A 16,814-nucleotide genomic window follows, 5' to 3' on the forward strand; every position below is an offset into this window, starting at 1 on the left:
AATGTATTTGAAGAAGCCCTTTCTATTTTTTAATGGTGTGTTACCTGATGTGCTGGCTGTGCAGAACTGGCTGATCTGGTATTTGGGCATTTATGTCAGAGCCAAAACTTGCAGGACATGGAGACTAACTGTGGCGGTAAAGTACAGTAGACTTTCTGATCGCAGTTTTCTTTTTTTGTTCCCAGGGAAACAGATGTGTTTACACAATTTGAGTTAGCTTTCAGCTTCTTGCACCTTCTCTATTTTTTTCTGTAACTGTGATGTGACTTTAGAAAATAAAGTATTGAAAGGCTTTAGCAAGTTTCTCACCAGTACTCTATGAAAGCTCTTGTAAGGTACGTTTTTGCAGTTGTGTTTTTCCAGCAAGTTGGTATTTCTGAAAGGTAAGCAGAGCATTCCTTCAGAAGTGTTTGGCAATAGCGGCTTCAATTTAAATGGTGGCTTTATTCTTTCTGGAGAGTGGCTATTAATGGCTTAACACATATAAAAGGTGCTGTCAGAGTGCACAAATAGATAATGATTTATTGCATTTCAGTGGGCATAGCTCCAGATAGAAGAGGCATAGTGGCTGCTTGTTGCACATAATCATGATGTCTAATATGACATTGTGTAATTCCTGCTTACTGCCAGGAAAGTGGCATTTCAGATACTGTTCCTTAAGAGCAGGAGTAGCAAACAAGGTGATGATGATGATCTCCTAGGGTGCCACAAAGGGTAAGAGCATAGACTCGTGTGGTTTAAAGGCTATAAATAGTTAGGCTGCTTTCTTTTAAAAAAAAAAAGGGAAAGCAAGAGAGAGACGCAGATGTCACTGAAATGCTGACGTCCACGAGGAACTTGAGCCTACTTAAAATTGTTGTGTCAAAGTGTCTAATGAGGCCCTCCAAACATGTTTACTCTGCTTGCTGTGGGCATGCAGAGATTATTTCTGATCTTGAGCTCAACATGTTAACTGTTGCGGTTACTCATCAAACAAGCAAGGCACAATCATCTGCTCAAGGATATAAAAGAAATGTGGTGGTTATTTCTGAAATACTTCTATTGATTGAGGAAATACTCTGATAAATTGGGCTTTACGTTAGACTTGTTTCCTTCAGTCAATGAGATTCCTGATCTAACTTATACTCAGATAGGCATAGATACAGAGATATATAAAATCTCAAATATATCCTTGATTTAGCTCCAGATGCAAACTCTGGAAATCAAATTTAAGAGTTTCCTTTTAACTTAGGACCTGACATGGAGTCATGCACTTGGTGCTTCAATTCATTTTTAGCTCTCTTGAAACTACCTGCTCTCAGGTGCCCATTGGACTCTTACACATAGCCCAAGAGTACCTTTGTTTAGGGTTTTAAGCAAACACTTAAAATTCTTTGCCCTTTAGAAATAGATTGAATAGAGCTGTTGCCATTTTCCAGGCCACCGGCAGCTGAACGGCCATTAGTCTCTGTGTTTAAGTGAAACCTCCATCCTGGAGTTCACCTTGTGTGCACTTGCTGGCTGCTTTTCCTGACTACGGTGCTTCCCATAGAAAGGAACTGAGAACCGTGGATGGAGTGGAGCAGTTTGCAAGGTCCTGGCAGAGCTGTCCATGCCTTGAGAGCTTACAAGAGAACCGAAGGCTTAGTCTGAAGGGCTCTAGTTATATCCTGGTGTTCCTTTGCAAAAGGGCAGGGCTGTGCCAGAGGGGTATTTTCGTTTGTTGTGGCTATCTGTAATGTAAGGTACAAACATCTAGCATACCTACCCACACAAGCTGATTTAAGTGTAGACAGTTTTAGTATGTTAGGGTAAGGCTTAGTTTGTTTTTTTCTGAATATTCAAGTTTTGTAGTGACATACATTTCACAGCTATTTTCAGTAAGGATAACGACACAAGAGGACCGTATCTCCAGTTGGTATAAATTGTTGTATCTCGGACTTTTATTCAGCTACAGCACTGTATTTACTGTATGTACTAACTGAAGATCTGACCCACCAACTGCTGTGTACAGGGAAGTAAAAATTCTTTTCAGATTATAGCACTTGCCATAGATAAGCAAAAACAGAGCTGGGAACAGGCAGTAGGAAAACTCCATTTAATCGTACAAGCTTCTGGTAACTGCATGTCATGGCAGTGAAGGTTAGTAACACCAAGATCATCTGATCTTACTGCAAATGGCTGTGACTTTTTTCCTCTAAATGTAAAAATATTTCTTATCCCTCTGTATAAAAAAGACAAAAACAAATGGAAAAACTGACCATACAGACAAAACAGCAAAACTAAAAACTTGCAAAATGCTCTCACAGTGCAAGCAAGGCTTTTCTCTGATTTTTTTTTTCTAGTGTAAGTACTTTTAAGAATTGCCAATGAGTAACGGTAAGTGAAAAAAAAAAAAAGGAGAATAATTTAAAAGATGACAGCATCTCTCATTAAAAAAAAAAAAAATCATCCAGACTGTTTGGTGTTATTTTTTTATCTGTAAGATCTGCACTGACTCACTGCTACTCAGAGCTTTGTAATTGCACCCGTGGAGAAAATGTTTTACAGTTGGCACATTTTCTTTGTTTGTATCTGAGTTATACTTCATACATAACAGATTCTTTCTGTTAGAGGTCATAACTCTACTTAAAGCATTTTTAAAATATTTAACTTGGTGTGTTTGATGCAAATATCTAATTGATTCTATTGCATGAGTGATTTTTTTTTTTAATTTGTTGTGTCTGTGTATTGTGAAGTTCCCTGCTTCCCTGCTGTATTACCAAGGGCATATTGATATAAAAAATCCTGCTTGGAATAGCTTGGGTGAGCCTAGTCTCCCACAGGCACAGAGGGTGGATACGGCGCCTGAAGTTTTCTGACCACGCTGAACTTTCTAGAGATGTTCCAAAGTACTCTTGACCGGTGTTTTCAGCCACGTGTGTTTTGAACTCTCAGGTTTGTTATACTACGCTGGCCACGGCTATGAAAACTATGGAAACAGTTTCATGGTTCCTATTGATGCTCCGAATCCCTACCGATCTGCAAACTGCCTGTGTGTGCAGAACATCCTCAAACTCATGCAGGAGAAAGAGACGGGACTTAACGTGTTCCTACTGGACATGTGTCGGAAAAGGTACAACCTCGTAATTCATGAGTAGTGAGAACTGACATTGGGTGTTTGAGGGATGTTTTTGCTTCACAGTAGAGTGAGGGGATGTGATGACTGTAGGAACCAGCTGTGAAGTTCAGTTTATTCACTACAGCAACAGATGAAAACTGAGCCTGTTTTAAAATTGAACAAATAAAAGTGAAGCCGCTTTGAGAGACTGGCAAAGGATCTCGAGAGAAAGCTGGACTTCACGCTAAGAGAAATCTTTAGACTAGGCTGAGAATTCACTGTACTGGAACGTTCATGGTTCTGAGGAGTCACAGGTGGCACCAGAGTGCTTTTAAAGCCCATAGGGTTAATTCCTAGACTTATTCTGCCCTTGGCCTTGGATGGAAACGTGAAGCTGGTGATTAGACTTTCTGTTTCCATGGGTAGATACTTCCCTCTTGATTTGAATGACATTTATTTCTTCTTTTGTTGTTGTTTAGAAGTTATAAAGCATCAGTCGTCTTAGATAAAAGTGAAATTAGGCATCTTAAAGAAGAAAAATGACCCTTTCTCCTTGCATCACTAACCGTCTTCATCCCTACAGGGAGGAAGGAGGATCCATGTGATCAAAGGCATGTTAATTTGATAGAAGGGCTCAAGGGAAGTGCTTATTTTGGATTTCTTCAGAGGCATGGATTTTGTGGACTGCTTTTATGCTGGGGATGTTGCATCTTTATTTAGAGCTTAAAAATCAACTGGTTTATCAATTTTTTTATGAACAAAGTACTGTTTGCTTTCCATGTTGAGACTATGACTGATTGAAATCAGCCCTTCAGTCAGCACTTCTGAAAATTGGTCTCTAAGGAATATGTCATAATAGAAAATCGCTAGTGCTCCAGTGTTTGTAGAGCCTCTAAACTTCACTGATAATGAAATGCCAGTGGCCCAATTCAGCTGCACAATCAGCTGTCCAAATAGAAAATCCTGCTGCATAAGCTTCATCTTAACTATGCAGACACCATGTTTGGGAAAAAACAAAACAAACCACTCATATAGCTGTAACCTAAAATGGCTCATTATCAGAAATCATTTTTAAGAGATTGTAGCCAAACTCTCTGTTGGTTAGTATGGCGTGCCCTCGTCTGGGTAAGGCGTGATATCTGACTGTGTCTTTACATTGTCCTCATGAAGAGTGTTGGTGATGCTGACTATTGTCTTCTAGCAATCAGGGCTCATTCCAGAACTGTAGGAGAGAAAAAAGTTACTGTTTCTGAACAATGCTGTTTTGGTATGTTGAACAACAGTAGTGTATGTTACCATTATTAGCTCTCAAATTATTCTTTTACTTTTTTGTGTTTCTGTTTATTGCAGAAATGAATATGATGACACAATTCTTATCTTAGATGCTCTGAAGGTTACGGCCAACATTGTTTTTGGATATGCAACGTAAGGAAATTTTTCTTCTGTCGTGCCACAGAGGTTTTGAAGCCAGAAGTGACCGCTGAGATTGTATAGCTACCAACTGTGGTGTAGGGGCAGGGGCGGTTGTGTCCTGTGTGTTCCTAGCGGTACTTGCTGCACTGTGGGCTTGTACGGAAGGTCGAGTACTGGGGAACAGCTGTGTGCTGTACCCTCTCCAGTCATGTGTCTCCTGTGTTAATGCAAGTTAAAGTTCTAGAAAAAAAGTGTGTTAGAAATATAAATTAATGAACTGGAGTAGCAGCATATAGATTCGCCCTTGTGTTTCTTATTCTAGATGTAAAGAATAAGGTTACAACTGCAGTTGGAACTGTTTGAAGTGGTTACTTATGCAGAAAGTTAAATAACCTCCCTCTTTCAGTTTTCAAGTTGAGTGCAAACACTGCTGAATAGAAGTAGTCAAGAGCTTTAATGAAGTCTTCTGTGAGAAATTTAAGCTCCTCACGTAAACAGTTTGACATCAGCTCTGGTCTGTGGCTTGACTGTAGGTGAAATCTTCCCAGGATGAACGTGAAGAGCAGGTTCGCCTTAGGCACAGCCTGGTTTTCAAATTGTAGGGTTTCTTTCCCTTATTCCCAACATAACTTTACTCCTTTTGTCCTCATGTTGATCTTAATCATGCAGATGTTTTGGTGTTTTTCCTTGTCTGCTATTGGTGATCTCCTAGGTGCCAAGGAGCAGAAGCTTTTGAAATTCAGCAGTCAGGGTTGGCCAATGGAATCTTCATGAAGTTCTTGAAGGACCGCTTGTTAGAAGACAAGAAGATTACTGTACTGCTTGATGAGGTTGCAGAAGGTGAACTCAAGCTTACTGCACTAACAGTATGCTCAGCCTGCCTTACTAAACTTCTTTGCTTAAATGTTCTTCTCATGGCGGGTGTCATTAACACTCCTTCAAGCTCCTTCTTGTTGCATTTTGTTAAAACAGCAGCTTTCATCAAGAAGCAGGTGCTACTGGGCAGCACATTAACAAAGATCACAATATTATAAAGGGAGCTGAGCTTCTTTAATAGTGATCAATTTTGTACTCTTCTTTTTAGTGGAACTTACTTGTTCTGAGTGTCTTTCTGCATGGAGCTTTGAACTGTTCGTGCACAAAAATTACTCTTCTGTCTTGTGGGGTCAGCTGCTAGTGGTAGTCCAGTCATTGCCCTGTTCCTTTAAACAATTAACTGAGTCCTACCTGTCTCAAAGAGTGCTACAGTGATGATAATTATCTGCTCTCTACCAAAGATTTTAATTTTAATTAATTTTAATTTAATGTGCCTGGTTCAGTAATAGCCTTTTATAATTGATGGGAGAAGTGTTAAAGTGAGAACTGTTGAGGGGAAAACGTATTGCTTCTGTGCAAACATTTGCTTGAAGCATAGAAGAATAGATAAGGCCATTGACAGAGAGCTGTCTGTGTAAGACTGTTGTTTGCAGGTAGAGCATGTCAGCAGCCAAGTTCTGCTGTGGTTTCTTGGTGTGTATTTGGTGTGTACTTGGTGCAGATGCCGAATTTTGCCCAGCCTGTCTTTTGACAGGGATCTAAAAAGCGGAAGAAATCCAAGAGCATGCAAAGTAAAGTTCTGCTGTCGACAGGTCAGGCTGCTGAAAACGAAATTCAAAGATTAACTCGCAGAGCTGATGTCAGTGCTCTGCTGGTGAGAGGGAGGAGATCACTGGGTGACTAGCTGATGGGGCTCCTCTCCGTTTTTCATCATCTGCAGACTTGCCGAGGGTGCGCTCTGTCCTGTCGTCTTGGTCATTAGTGATGATGTTAAATGAACAGTATTGGCCCCTTTATGGGCCCCTAAGATGCTCCCCTTGCCTCCACCTCTTTAGAAATCCCCTCCAGCGGTATTGTTCACGTGCTTTAAATCAGTCACTTGAATTGGGACCTTACTGAATCAGAGCTGCGGTACTGCTTGAACTGGTTTGTTCAAGGATGTTGACTGGGACACAAGCAGAACCCTGGGGACACTGCAGGCACCTGGTGTGCTGTTTTAGCCTGACGTTAATGACTAGCTGAGCAATGAACACTTCTGAAACGGCAAGTTTTTAGGGAAGTGCTGACACTGGCATAACCAGAGCAACCAGACAACATTGCGGTGAGGTACCTAACTTAGAATTTCAGCAGCACTGATTCTGAGAGAAACTGTTTGCATCTTCTTTCCAGATATGGGCAAGTGTCACCTTACCAAAGGCAAGCAAGCTTTGGAGATCCGCAGCAGTTTGTCTGAGAAGAGGGCATTAACTGATCCCATTCAACAAAGCGCGTCTTCTGCAGAGTCTCTGGCGCGGAACCTACAGTGGGCCAAAGCTCATGGTATGGCACAGTCTGCTTCCAGGTGATCCTGCTTGCACAACGGGAGAAGTAAGAGGATGTACTTCCTTACTGATCCCTAGTCTGTGGTTGAGATATTGGATGGAAATGGAAGGAGTTCTAATTCATATCTGAATTTCATTAGTATATTCATATCTGGGAAATTTTTGTGTTGGGATTGACCTCTATGTGAGGTGATAACAAAGTGACACGCAGAATTCATCCTGGGTAACTATATTTAAGGCCACTTGACCACTGAAGGGGAGACTTAGATGATGTCTACTTCCTGGGATAATCTCCTGGCACTCTTTTTGTGCCTAACAATGACACTTGTAAGACATCGTTAATATCATTCTAAAGTCATCACCTAAAATAGCCAGGTGAACTGTATGGTAAAGTGAACGATGAAAAGGAGTTTTCAGTGTATGCAACTGAGAAAACTAAAATAAGAGTGAGATTAGTTCCAGGCTTTCTAGATTTCTTTCAAGAAGAGCACTGGGGTTTAAGAACATTTTCTTTTTCACCTAATATGTTGGAGTACATTTTCAAATTTCTTTGACAGATTGGGCAGAGGGTCACGGGCAGCATTTTTAAGACTTAACTAGTCATGTAGGCAGACTCTTTCACAGACATGGATTTTCATTTGTGGAATCAAGCCCTTAACTCATGTTTGTTAAGTGATTGAAATGCAAAACAACAATTATAAAGACATAATGTTACCTTATGGTTTATTTGTTTTAAGCCATGCATAGAAGAGAATGTGTTTGGAATTTGGGAAGAGAATAGCCTTTATGTTTGTATAAAGGTATGTCTATGGTTATGTTAAATAATCCACTCCCAGTGGGATCAGAAAAATCAGTAGAGAGCCTACAGACACAGAATGATCTCATTGACCCTTGAGCACTTCCAGATATGGATTGAGAAAGACCAGAAATATAAAGAAGAAAAATACTGCGGGCTAGGCTTTGTGAATGTGTGCATAGGCTATGAAAGGAAAAAAAAGAACGTGAAATTCACTTTCCTGTCCAATTCAATATACCTGTGTCTCCTGTGTTTTGGATATATACCATATGAACCTTCCTGGAAACAAATTCTTGGGTCAGTAAGCTATATCGCAGTTAGAGGAAATGTTGCCTTGCTAGTTGCACAGAGATTGGAAAGAAACCTGCGAAGGCAGCAGTTGAGTCAGCTCTCTCTGGCAGCGTCTTCCAGTTTCTGTGGGATACTAGCAAACAGTGTTGCTGCCTGGTTGACTTCTAACCTGGTTGCTTCACTGTAAACATGTAAGTGATAGGTGGAGGGAGGGCAGGAGGAAGAGGTCTGTACCTTTTAAACTTTTTAATTTAAAAACAAAATTTAAAAAACTAGAAAATAGATACGCTAAGTTTTATTTAGAATGTAATGATGTGTTATTTATTTGCAGAGCTTCCAGAAAGTATGTATCTTGAATTCAGGTGTGGTGTTCAGATTCAGTTGGGGTTTGCAGCTGAGTTTTCCAATGTCATGATCATCTACACGCAAATAGTAAAGCAGCCACCTGAAATAGTAGTTTGCAGAGCCTACGTTACAGACTTCGCGCTTGTAAGTGCTTCCTGTTGGTGACTTGGTGATCTCCCTCCGCTGAAGCTGAAAACTGCCTGGTCTGTCCATGTCAAACTGCATCTTTTGTAGTAAAACGGGTCGAAACCGTTGAAAAGGTGCTTACATGTATGTGTTTGTATAGACACACACGTTTACTTATTTTTTTTCTAAATTAGGGATAATATTTTTCAAAGTCTCCTTTGTTTTTCGTTGGCTAACATCAGGTATGTCTAGTAGAAAGTGTCCCTGCCCCTGGCAGGGGGTTGAAACCAGATGATCCTTAAGGTCCCTTCCCACCCAAACCATTCTGTGACTCTATGAAGCAGTTGTTATATTTAATTAAAGATTTAAATGTCAGTAGCTCCTACGTGAGCTGAAGACACATCTGCCTTGCAGGACAAGGTTTCGTAGGCTTTACAGTTCTTTGCACCTGGGTGATCCTGTCACTGTCTTCTTTGATGTCTGTGAAAGAGTACATGGGGCAGAAAACCTTTTTAGATAGAACAAACAGGACACTTCTGAGACTTTATGAATAACATATTTGCATTAATTTGCATAATAACTACATATATTTTTAGCCCACAGAATCAGTGTTGTAGTACTGTGCTTCACAGTAGCAGTTAGGTATAAAAGAGCAACCCTGAAGCAAGCACAGCACGTTTGACAGGAACCATCAGCAGAAGAGGGTGACCTTCTGCTTGTGACTAACAGTGCTTTCAGCAGCTTTTGCAAGTAACCCAAGATGGGTGTTTTCTTCCCTTTTAAGAAGAAGAAAATCCTGACTCTATAAAAGGAAATACTGATCAGTATTTTATGATCTACAGATTCTGTACCCTCAGTTCTAAGTTTTCATTTCTTTCTTGCAACAGGACCTGGATGTGGATCCTAAAGAGGCCAATAAAGGAACTCCTGAGGAAACTGGAAGCTATTTAGTGTCAAAGGACCTTCCCAAACACTGCCTCTACACCAGGCTAAGTTCACTGCAAAAACTAAGGGTTAATATATATTATTCCTCACAAGTTTGTTCAGATGGTTTAGATTAACCGTGTTGCTTGGTAGTTCTGCTGAGGTAGCTGTGTATTGTCTGCATAAAAAGTAACATGTTCTTTGGAGGGAAAAAATGGCTAATAGCACAATTGAGTGACTTTAGTTTCTTAGCTGAAAAATAAAAGCCAGGGAACCAATGCACGTGCAATCCTTCTACCGCTGTAGAAGGCACTTTGTATTTTCTAGGCCCGTACTGAACTTTGACAGGGTGATTATTTTTCTGAAGATCAGCTATTGCACGGTCATGGTTCCAGCTGGGACAGAGTTCACTTTCTCCCCAGCAGGTGGGAGAGGCTGGTTGGGGTTTGTGCTGAGGAGAAGCTGATCACACACTGATGGGCAGAGCTGCTGCCAGGACAGTCAGAGACTGTCCAGCTTCTCTGCTGGGCCCATGTCTGCAGGGGCAGGAGGAGCTGGGAGGGAGCACAGCCCCAGTGACCAGCCCAGGATCTGACCTTAGGTTTAGGATTGAGACCCAAACCGGCCAATGGTCTGTTCCAGATCATGCACAGTATATAGATTAGGATCTGTCCGGAAGTTCTCTCTCCAGTTCATCTCTCGGTTGACTCTCAGGCTCGGATCTCCTTTTTGGGATTGTGGTTTCAGGACTCTCCCTGGTCCAGGATCGTTGCCCAGAAATGAGCTGAGTCTTGGTCATTGGGTAGTGAGCAGTTTCACCGTGTATCACTCATTTGTATACTTACATATATATTACTACTATTATAATCATCATCATAATTATTTCCAGTATTATTGTAGTTTAGCTATTAAATGGTTCTCATCTCAACACACCAGTCTCTTTTCCTTTACCCCATTAATTCTCTCCCTCGTTCCCTATGGGAGGGGACAGTGAGCAAAGGGCTGTGTGGTGTTCGGCTGCCCACCAGGTCAAACCATGACATGCGCTCTGTGGGAATGTTCCTACGCCCTGTAGTAGAAGTGGGATGTGACCTGAAGCAGAGCTCCATCTTACCAAGTCGTTAGTAGGAGATTAAAATGTTACATACCCTCTCCTTCCATTCCAGCCTGTCCTCTTGGGCAAGCAGTTTATGAAAGGTTCTCACTTCAGCAGACAGTGGCACTGTGAAGTTTGTCTCTATGTCACGAACATCTGTGCTGGGCATCGCTCGGTATCTCTTTTTCAGTGCTTTTGACAGCTGGTGTAACATACATGCTTCTGGAAATACAGAAATCAGGGGAGCAAGTATTAAGCAAAGGTCCTCAGTAAACAAGTCTTGCCTAACACATGTTCTTTAGCTCCTGAAAGGTTAGTCTCCTTCTCCATTAGACTGTGCCTCTTTAAGTGTTTCTGATATTGTTTATTTGGGGAGGAAGTAGAACCTTTTTTTTTTCTCCCCCACCCCCTCTGTCCTCTTTTGCAGGAACACCTGATCTTCACTATTTGCTTGCACTATCAGTATCCAGGAATAGAAGATACAATGGATGAAAGAAAGGAAGTTAACGTTGGGAAGCCCCTTATTGCTAAATTAGGCCTTCATCATGGATTCAAAACCAGTAACTGTCTCCCGACCTGTGGCATGGCAAATAATCCTTTTCATAATCGAATAGAATCAAGTCCAGTGGCACCTAAATACTACAACCCTAGTCATTGCCAAGCAAATTCCTGCCCAGGTGTTTACCATCCAAACCGTATTTGTTCAGACGGCATCAGACAACCAGGGGCATGTTCTTGCAAAGGGACTTCAAGGATATTAGCTTCGAGACATGAAGTGCAGAATTACTCGCCTCCTGTGGAAAAGAGCAATGTCCCAGTAGAGACCACTGATGATACTGTTGAACTGGATTTCCTTCTCTCCAACAGCCTCAGACTGTCTGAAGAGCAGTAGCTGTGATGTGTTCAGAATAGACCAGAGTACCACCCTTGAATAGGGGACCTTCCACACTGCTTAAACATCTTCTGGAGTTTGGGAGCTTCACGACAAAGGGATTGGCAAGCCTAGAGATGGTACTGGAAATGAGATTATCATGAAAATCTTTCAGATCCAAAAAGACAAAACTGGACTGATAGATTTAGGAAGGAAAAAGACATGGTTTGTTTTTTTTTTTTTCTCCTACCATTTGACATTTGATAGAGGGGAAAATCTGAACTTGTGGGTTTCCTGTTCCATTCTCTGGCAGTCAGGCGGCTAAGGAACAGAGGCAATCACCCATTTCTAGGAGGAAGCTGCCCACCTCTGTTAGGGGATGAATGCATAAAAGCCTGGCTGTGGTGTCCAAATTTCTCTTGAGACGGTAAAGCCTTGGATCTTCCCAGGTACTTCTCCAGTACCTACTGGAGTTAAGATCTATGTTTGATAAATCTTCTGTTTTCAGAGAGGAATTGCTCTCCCGCACAAAAACAAGATAAACATGTAGCTGTCAGAGGAAAAAATGTTGACAGAATTAAGCAGGAAGATGAATTCCCATGTCCTCTATGATTTAACATTATTTTTTAAAATCCATTAGCTGCAAAATGATAAATATACCTTTCTCTCTTCCATCTTTCCGTTTCAGTTATTCAATATCTGGGGATTTCTTTTTACATACTGCATTAAAATAATGCTTTAAGTGTTTATGTATGTTGTAATTGCCTCCTATTGAGTATATAAGTTGACACATAATGTAAATGAACTGAGCAAAGAGGCAGCTTTTACAGAAGCGAAGATATAATTTTAGTATTCCAGTGTTAGAGTATGTCTCCTTCAAGCCTCAGTTTCTTTCCTTACTCGTGTTTGTATTAGGATCAGTCACTGCCATTCCAGTCCCTTGGATGAGGCTAATAACCAGCTTTGACTGCATTTTCCTCTCTCGTGGTCTCGTGTCCCGTGTCTGGCAGCAACTGACAGATGGATGAAGAGCTGTGCAAAGAAAACAAACCCTGAACTGAGCAAGTAAACTAACGTGATCACATTTTTTTCTTGTTTTAAGAGAACTAGATTACAGATTGTCAGAGAGAGCAAAGTCACAGGTTCCTTCTGTGGTGGATTGTTCTTATGATAATCTTACGTGACACACGTGAGACTTCTGCTGTCTCGTTTCTGGAAGGGTGGTCTTTTCCTGTTCTGGACGAACACTAAATGGAAATGTGAGAAAAAAGTCCCTGTTCATAGCAAGCAAAGTATTGTATGGTTAGTCACGCAGGAAGACATGCTGAAGGCTAGAAATGAATGGGCAAGATGAGTGCAAACTTCAGCTTTCTTCAGGCTGGAGTACAGGGGTGGTGTTCCTGTTCCTGGTGATTTTATAAACAAACCAACAAATGCTACTCAGTTGTTTTCCAGGCCAAATGAATTTATACTCCTTCAAATAAAAATGCAACAAGTCTGCCCTAGAACTGTGAAAATCCAAGGTAAAGATTCCAGCACACACTTACAAGGGATAAAGCAATCCTAAATGCCGTCTGCCGAAGATGAGGGACACCCACTTCACGGCAGGACCTGACACTTGGTACGTAGCCCTAGTGCGCGTTTGCTCTGGAGCCCAAGGGAGGAGTTCTCTCCATAGGTGCCAGAAGTCAGCTAGTCCTCCAGGTCGTTCAGGCTCTGAACCCCAGAATCGGAGGCAGAGGCACCTTCAGAAGACAGTTTATCCTTTACTGAAAGCCAAATGAGCCGCTTCCTGCTTGGCTGAACAAAGGGAACAGACAGACCTAGCTTGGGCTGGCTGCCAGACCTTTTAGATGTTGCCAAATGTCTTTATCTGTGTTCAGGAAAGGGCACTTTTGCTCACCTAATTTTTCTGCATATTCAGGTTGCATACTTTCGTGAAAAAAGAAAAATTCATTTTTGTAATGTTGGGTTTTGTTTCAAAATACTGAAGAACCTGTGATGTGCCTGTGTGTATCTGGGGACGAGTGTGAGAACACTGATGTTTTATTATGTCTTTAAAAGTTGATGCTTTGAAAGCGTGAAAGTATCAGGGTGTAAGGTAATTAAAATTCAAGGCAATATTCAGATACAGCCTTTCTTGCCCAGGTAATATTGGTAAGCAATATTGCTTTAATTAAGATCCCCATCATGAAATAATTTTTTACTTCAGAAAAACTATTGTAGGGCTTTTCATTAAGTAGGTAGCAAAAAAAGAAAATAATTGAATCTCATTGATGTGGTAGACAAACCAGTTTAAATCTCCAGTTGAGATCTGTGCTTTGGTGGGATCTCTGAAGTCTTACAAGATGTTGGCTGGAGGCTGAGGGATGTGCTGTATGTGGTCCTAACAAGGTTCAGATTTAACGCATCGTTAACTATATCTGTGGCTCTTCATGTGTGCTGAAAGGTGGATATATGTACCTGGATTTTAAATGTAGTTATTTCCAAGTGACAGCCATGCTTGAAGTAATCTGCAAAGGAACGTGAGCTTCTGACTTGCTCTTTTGGAGGGTATTAACTAGGGAAATATTTATTGATGAATGAGGTGTACCTGTGCATTAATCATCCTCTGTATTTGACTTTTAAATAAAGAATGATAGCTTGAGACATGGTCTAGTACTGTAGTATTCAGCTGATACGTTGTCACAGTTTTATGATTTGTACAAAAGTTTATCCTGCTTCTTACTGTGTAATAAACTGTTGTCCACAAAATGATATATCTGTGCATATGTAGTTCCTATATTCTTCTACTCCTCCTAGTTTAAAACCCCCCAAACTGTATGTATGCATAGAATAAAATAGTTCCCTTAACAAAAAAGAAGGCGAAATCTGAATCATTAGCTTCAGCTCATGGTAAGCATATCTTCACCCTGGGTGTGTTCAAATTCCTGAAACTATGCACTTAGAAGATTTTTTTTTTCCAAGTTTATATTCCTTCAGCTTCTGCTGCCCCAACTGTACTGGCAGCCAAAACTCCATGGTCCTTCTCCATCGCTTCGCAAACAAGTTTCAGTCGTATTTGGACAATTTCCTTCAGAAATGTGGATAGAGAAAGAATCCAATTATTAAGCCTTAAACGTTGTCCGCAGAAAGGCAGGGGAACTCCCTGACTGTGTTGTCCTGGCCCAGGGAGGGCTTCCAGGAGCAGCACCGGGGCGTGAGCAGCTGCCTCCTGGCACGGTTCAAAACCAGCTGTGGGCACTCGGCCGGTGCGCTCCAGCGCAAGAGCTGGTCAGGTTTTGCTTTCAGGAACTGTTTTAATCATGGATGGTAAGGGTGAAATATTCTAATTCTCAAGGACAAGCTGCAGGAGACATCTATCTCCCTTGGCCCATATCCAGTAGTTCAGTCCTTTAAAAGTTCATCATGCATAAATTAAGGCAGCATTTAAATCCCAGTTAAATCAGGGGGATGAAAATACAGGAGTGAACCTAGGCCTTCATTAGAGCTCTCTCTGGCCTGTGCTGCCCCTTCTGAACTGAAGCCTTCGGATTTTTTTCTTGAAGTGCAATAGTTTGTGTTTAGCTTCAGGGCTGTGTTCACCTTGCCCGATGTTCCTGGCTACTGTCAGTCTAACGCCTTTCAGTATTACTCCTTCCTTGGACAGAATTTGAATTCAGACAGCGTAAGATCTGCTCCCTGTTCAGAGCGTGACATTTTGAGGTCCCAGGTGTTGCTGTGCACTGCAGACGGGTTTAGGGTGTCAGGTGCAGGAGGAGGGGCTGGGAATTTTGGGGGGGTTGGGGCTTTGTTTCTAGAGTTTGATCATCCTGTTAGTTCAGTAATTGCGATAGTCTAGGAACGGAGTAAGAACACCTCCGTGTTATGGAAATCAAGCAGGTATTTAATTTCTAAGGTACCGCTGCTGCAGTTTAGTCATACCAGGCTTCTTTTAAGAGCTGGTAAGAACAAATGCTGTCTCCCATCCTCGTTGCCACGCACAGCGAGGAAAGCAGGCTCGTGTGGGGGCGTGTTACCACCGTGACCAGCCTCCGCATCTGCAGCGGATGCCGCAGGAAGGGACAGGGACTTCCCCATCCGGCCTTTAGACATTTGTTTGCTCGCTCCCCGCTTTCATTTTTCAAAGTCAACAGAAATTAGTATGAAAAGCCCTCAACCTGTCATGCAAATGGCTTCACTGCATATAAGATCAAGCAGCGCGGATGTTTCCGGGGCTCTCTCACGATCAATGTGCTGTTCAGCTCTCTAAAGGCGAGGCAGCTGCACCCGCTGACATCCTGTAAGAGACAGCACCAGTTATCCTGGGGAGGTGGACACCGCTCTCCTGGTAGGGATTGGTCCAGAATTTTTAAAGAACTGCTTGGAGAGTGGCTGAAGGTACCAAATTGGATCGGTTTTTTGGCTGTAAGAAGCATTGCAGTCTTTCAAGGAAGTACGGAGTAGCTGTAAAATACTGATTTGCTGATTCTCAAGGTTTGTAGGTTTTGCTTGATGCCTGTCTTGGTGATGTGCAGAGAACTGCTGCATGTTGCAGCTACAATGAAAATGTTCTATTTGAAACACCCATTAGCTTATCAGCTTTGCTCTTAGTGGAAAGGACAGTTCATTTTAATCAGAAAACAGCTGTGCTTCATGCCAAGCCATTCACCTGTCCTGGCGGGCAGAGGGATGCAGCTGCTCGCACCCTGCATTGCAATCACAGGAATGATTTGCTGCTTGGAGGTGGAGGGGGTTTTGCAGCCCGTCAGTCGGAGGCAGGACTCCCTGCTAGTTCTGCCAGACTGTCTTCACTGGCATAATGCTGGTTACAACACGGCAGCCCCTCCTGTTACGCACTTTCCTCCGATGAGGTATATGGGAACAAGCCCTCTCCAATATATTCTGCTTGGCTTTTTCCTTTGTGAGGACTGGGGTCAGGTGAGAGGATTGTGAGCCCAACAGAAGTCGTTTAAGTGTCAGCTGGCATAAACCAGTGATGGCCTCCCTCCTGTGCCAGCTGCCCCCTCCCCTCTCTGTTACCCGTCTCCTCTGGAAGCTGTCCCACCCCAGGCTCCCAGCAGCGAGTCGCAGCAAGCGCCCCGGCCCCTCCGGGCATCTCCAAGCCGGCCTTCAGAGCGCTGGAGAAAGCGGTACCCAGCGCTTTCCCTCTGCCAGGGCTGGCAGGTCACGGAGGAGTTCGGAAAAATCGCAAGTGCCAGAACTCGCCCACGTGCTGGGAGCTAGCTTTTGTCCAACCCAGCGGGAGAAGATGCCTGCAGAACTGCGTGATTAACCCAGGAAGGGGAGTGAAGCAGGTACTCGTTCAAGTGCACGGAGCTAACTGAGTCATCAATTCTTTTACCTGATGAGCCAAAGGGAGAAATTAAATCACCTAGTACCACCTAAAGCCATCAATTCCAAGGATGCTTTTTGAAGAACTCTGTAGGTTGTTAATAAGTTTAATTCTAAAACTAAGGAAATATTTTTGCATTATAGCTCTTAGTTACTGTGTACTGTGCTTGATTAAAAATATA

General features: G+C 42.3%; 1 protein-coding gene across 1 annotated transcript; it reads left to right on the forward strand.

Annotated features, from left to right (window-relative positions):
* Positions 1-2,916: 2,916 nt before the first annotated feature.
* Positions 2,917-11,319, forward strand: MALT1 (mucosa associated lymphoid tissue lymphoma translocation gene 1; the record flags this gene model as incomplete). The annotated part of the gene is made up of 7 exons (XM_010084172.1): positions 2,917-3,094; positions 4,430-4,504; positions 5,205-5,332; positions 6,698-6,847; positions 8,268-8,425; positions 9,295-9,420; positions 10,855-11,319. Coding segments are annotated over 7 exons (1,280 nt in total), but the record flags the coding sequence as incomplete, so codon positions are not given.
* Positions 11,320-16,814: the final 5,495 nt, after the last annotated feature.

This window comes from Pterocles gutturalis, unplaced genomic scaffold, assembly GCF_000699245.1.
Source record: "Pterocles gutturalis isolate BGI_N339 unplaced genomic scaffold, ASM69924v1 scaffold36496, whole genome shotgun sequence".
In the NCBI taxonomy this organism is placed as follows: Eukaryota; Metazoa; Chordata; class Aves; order Pterocliformes; family Pteroclidae; genus Pterocles; species Pterocles gutturalis.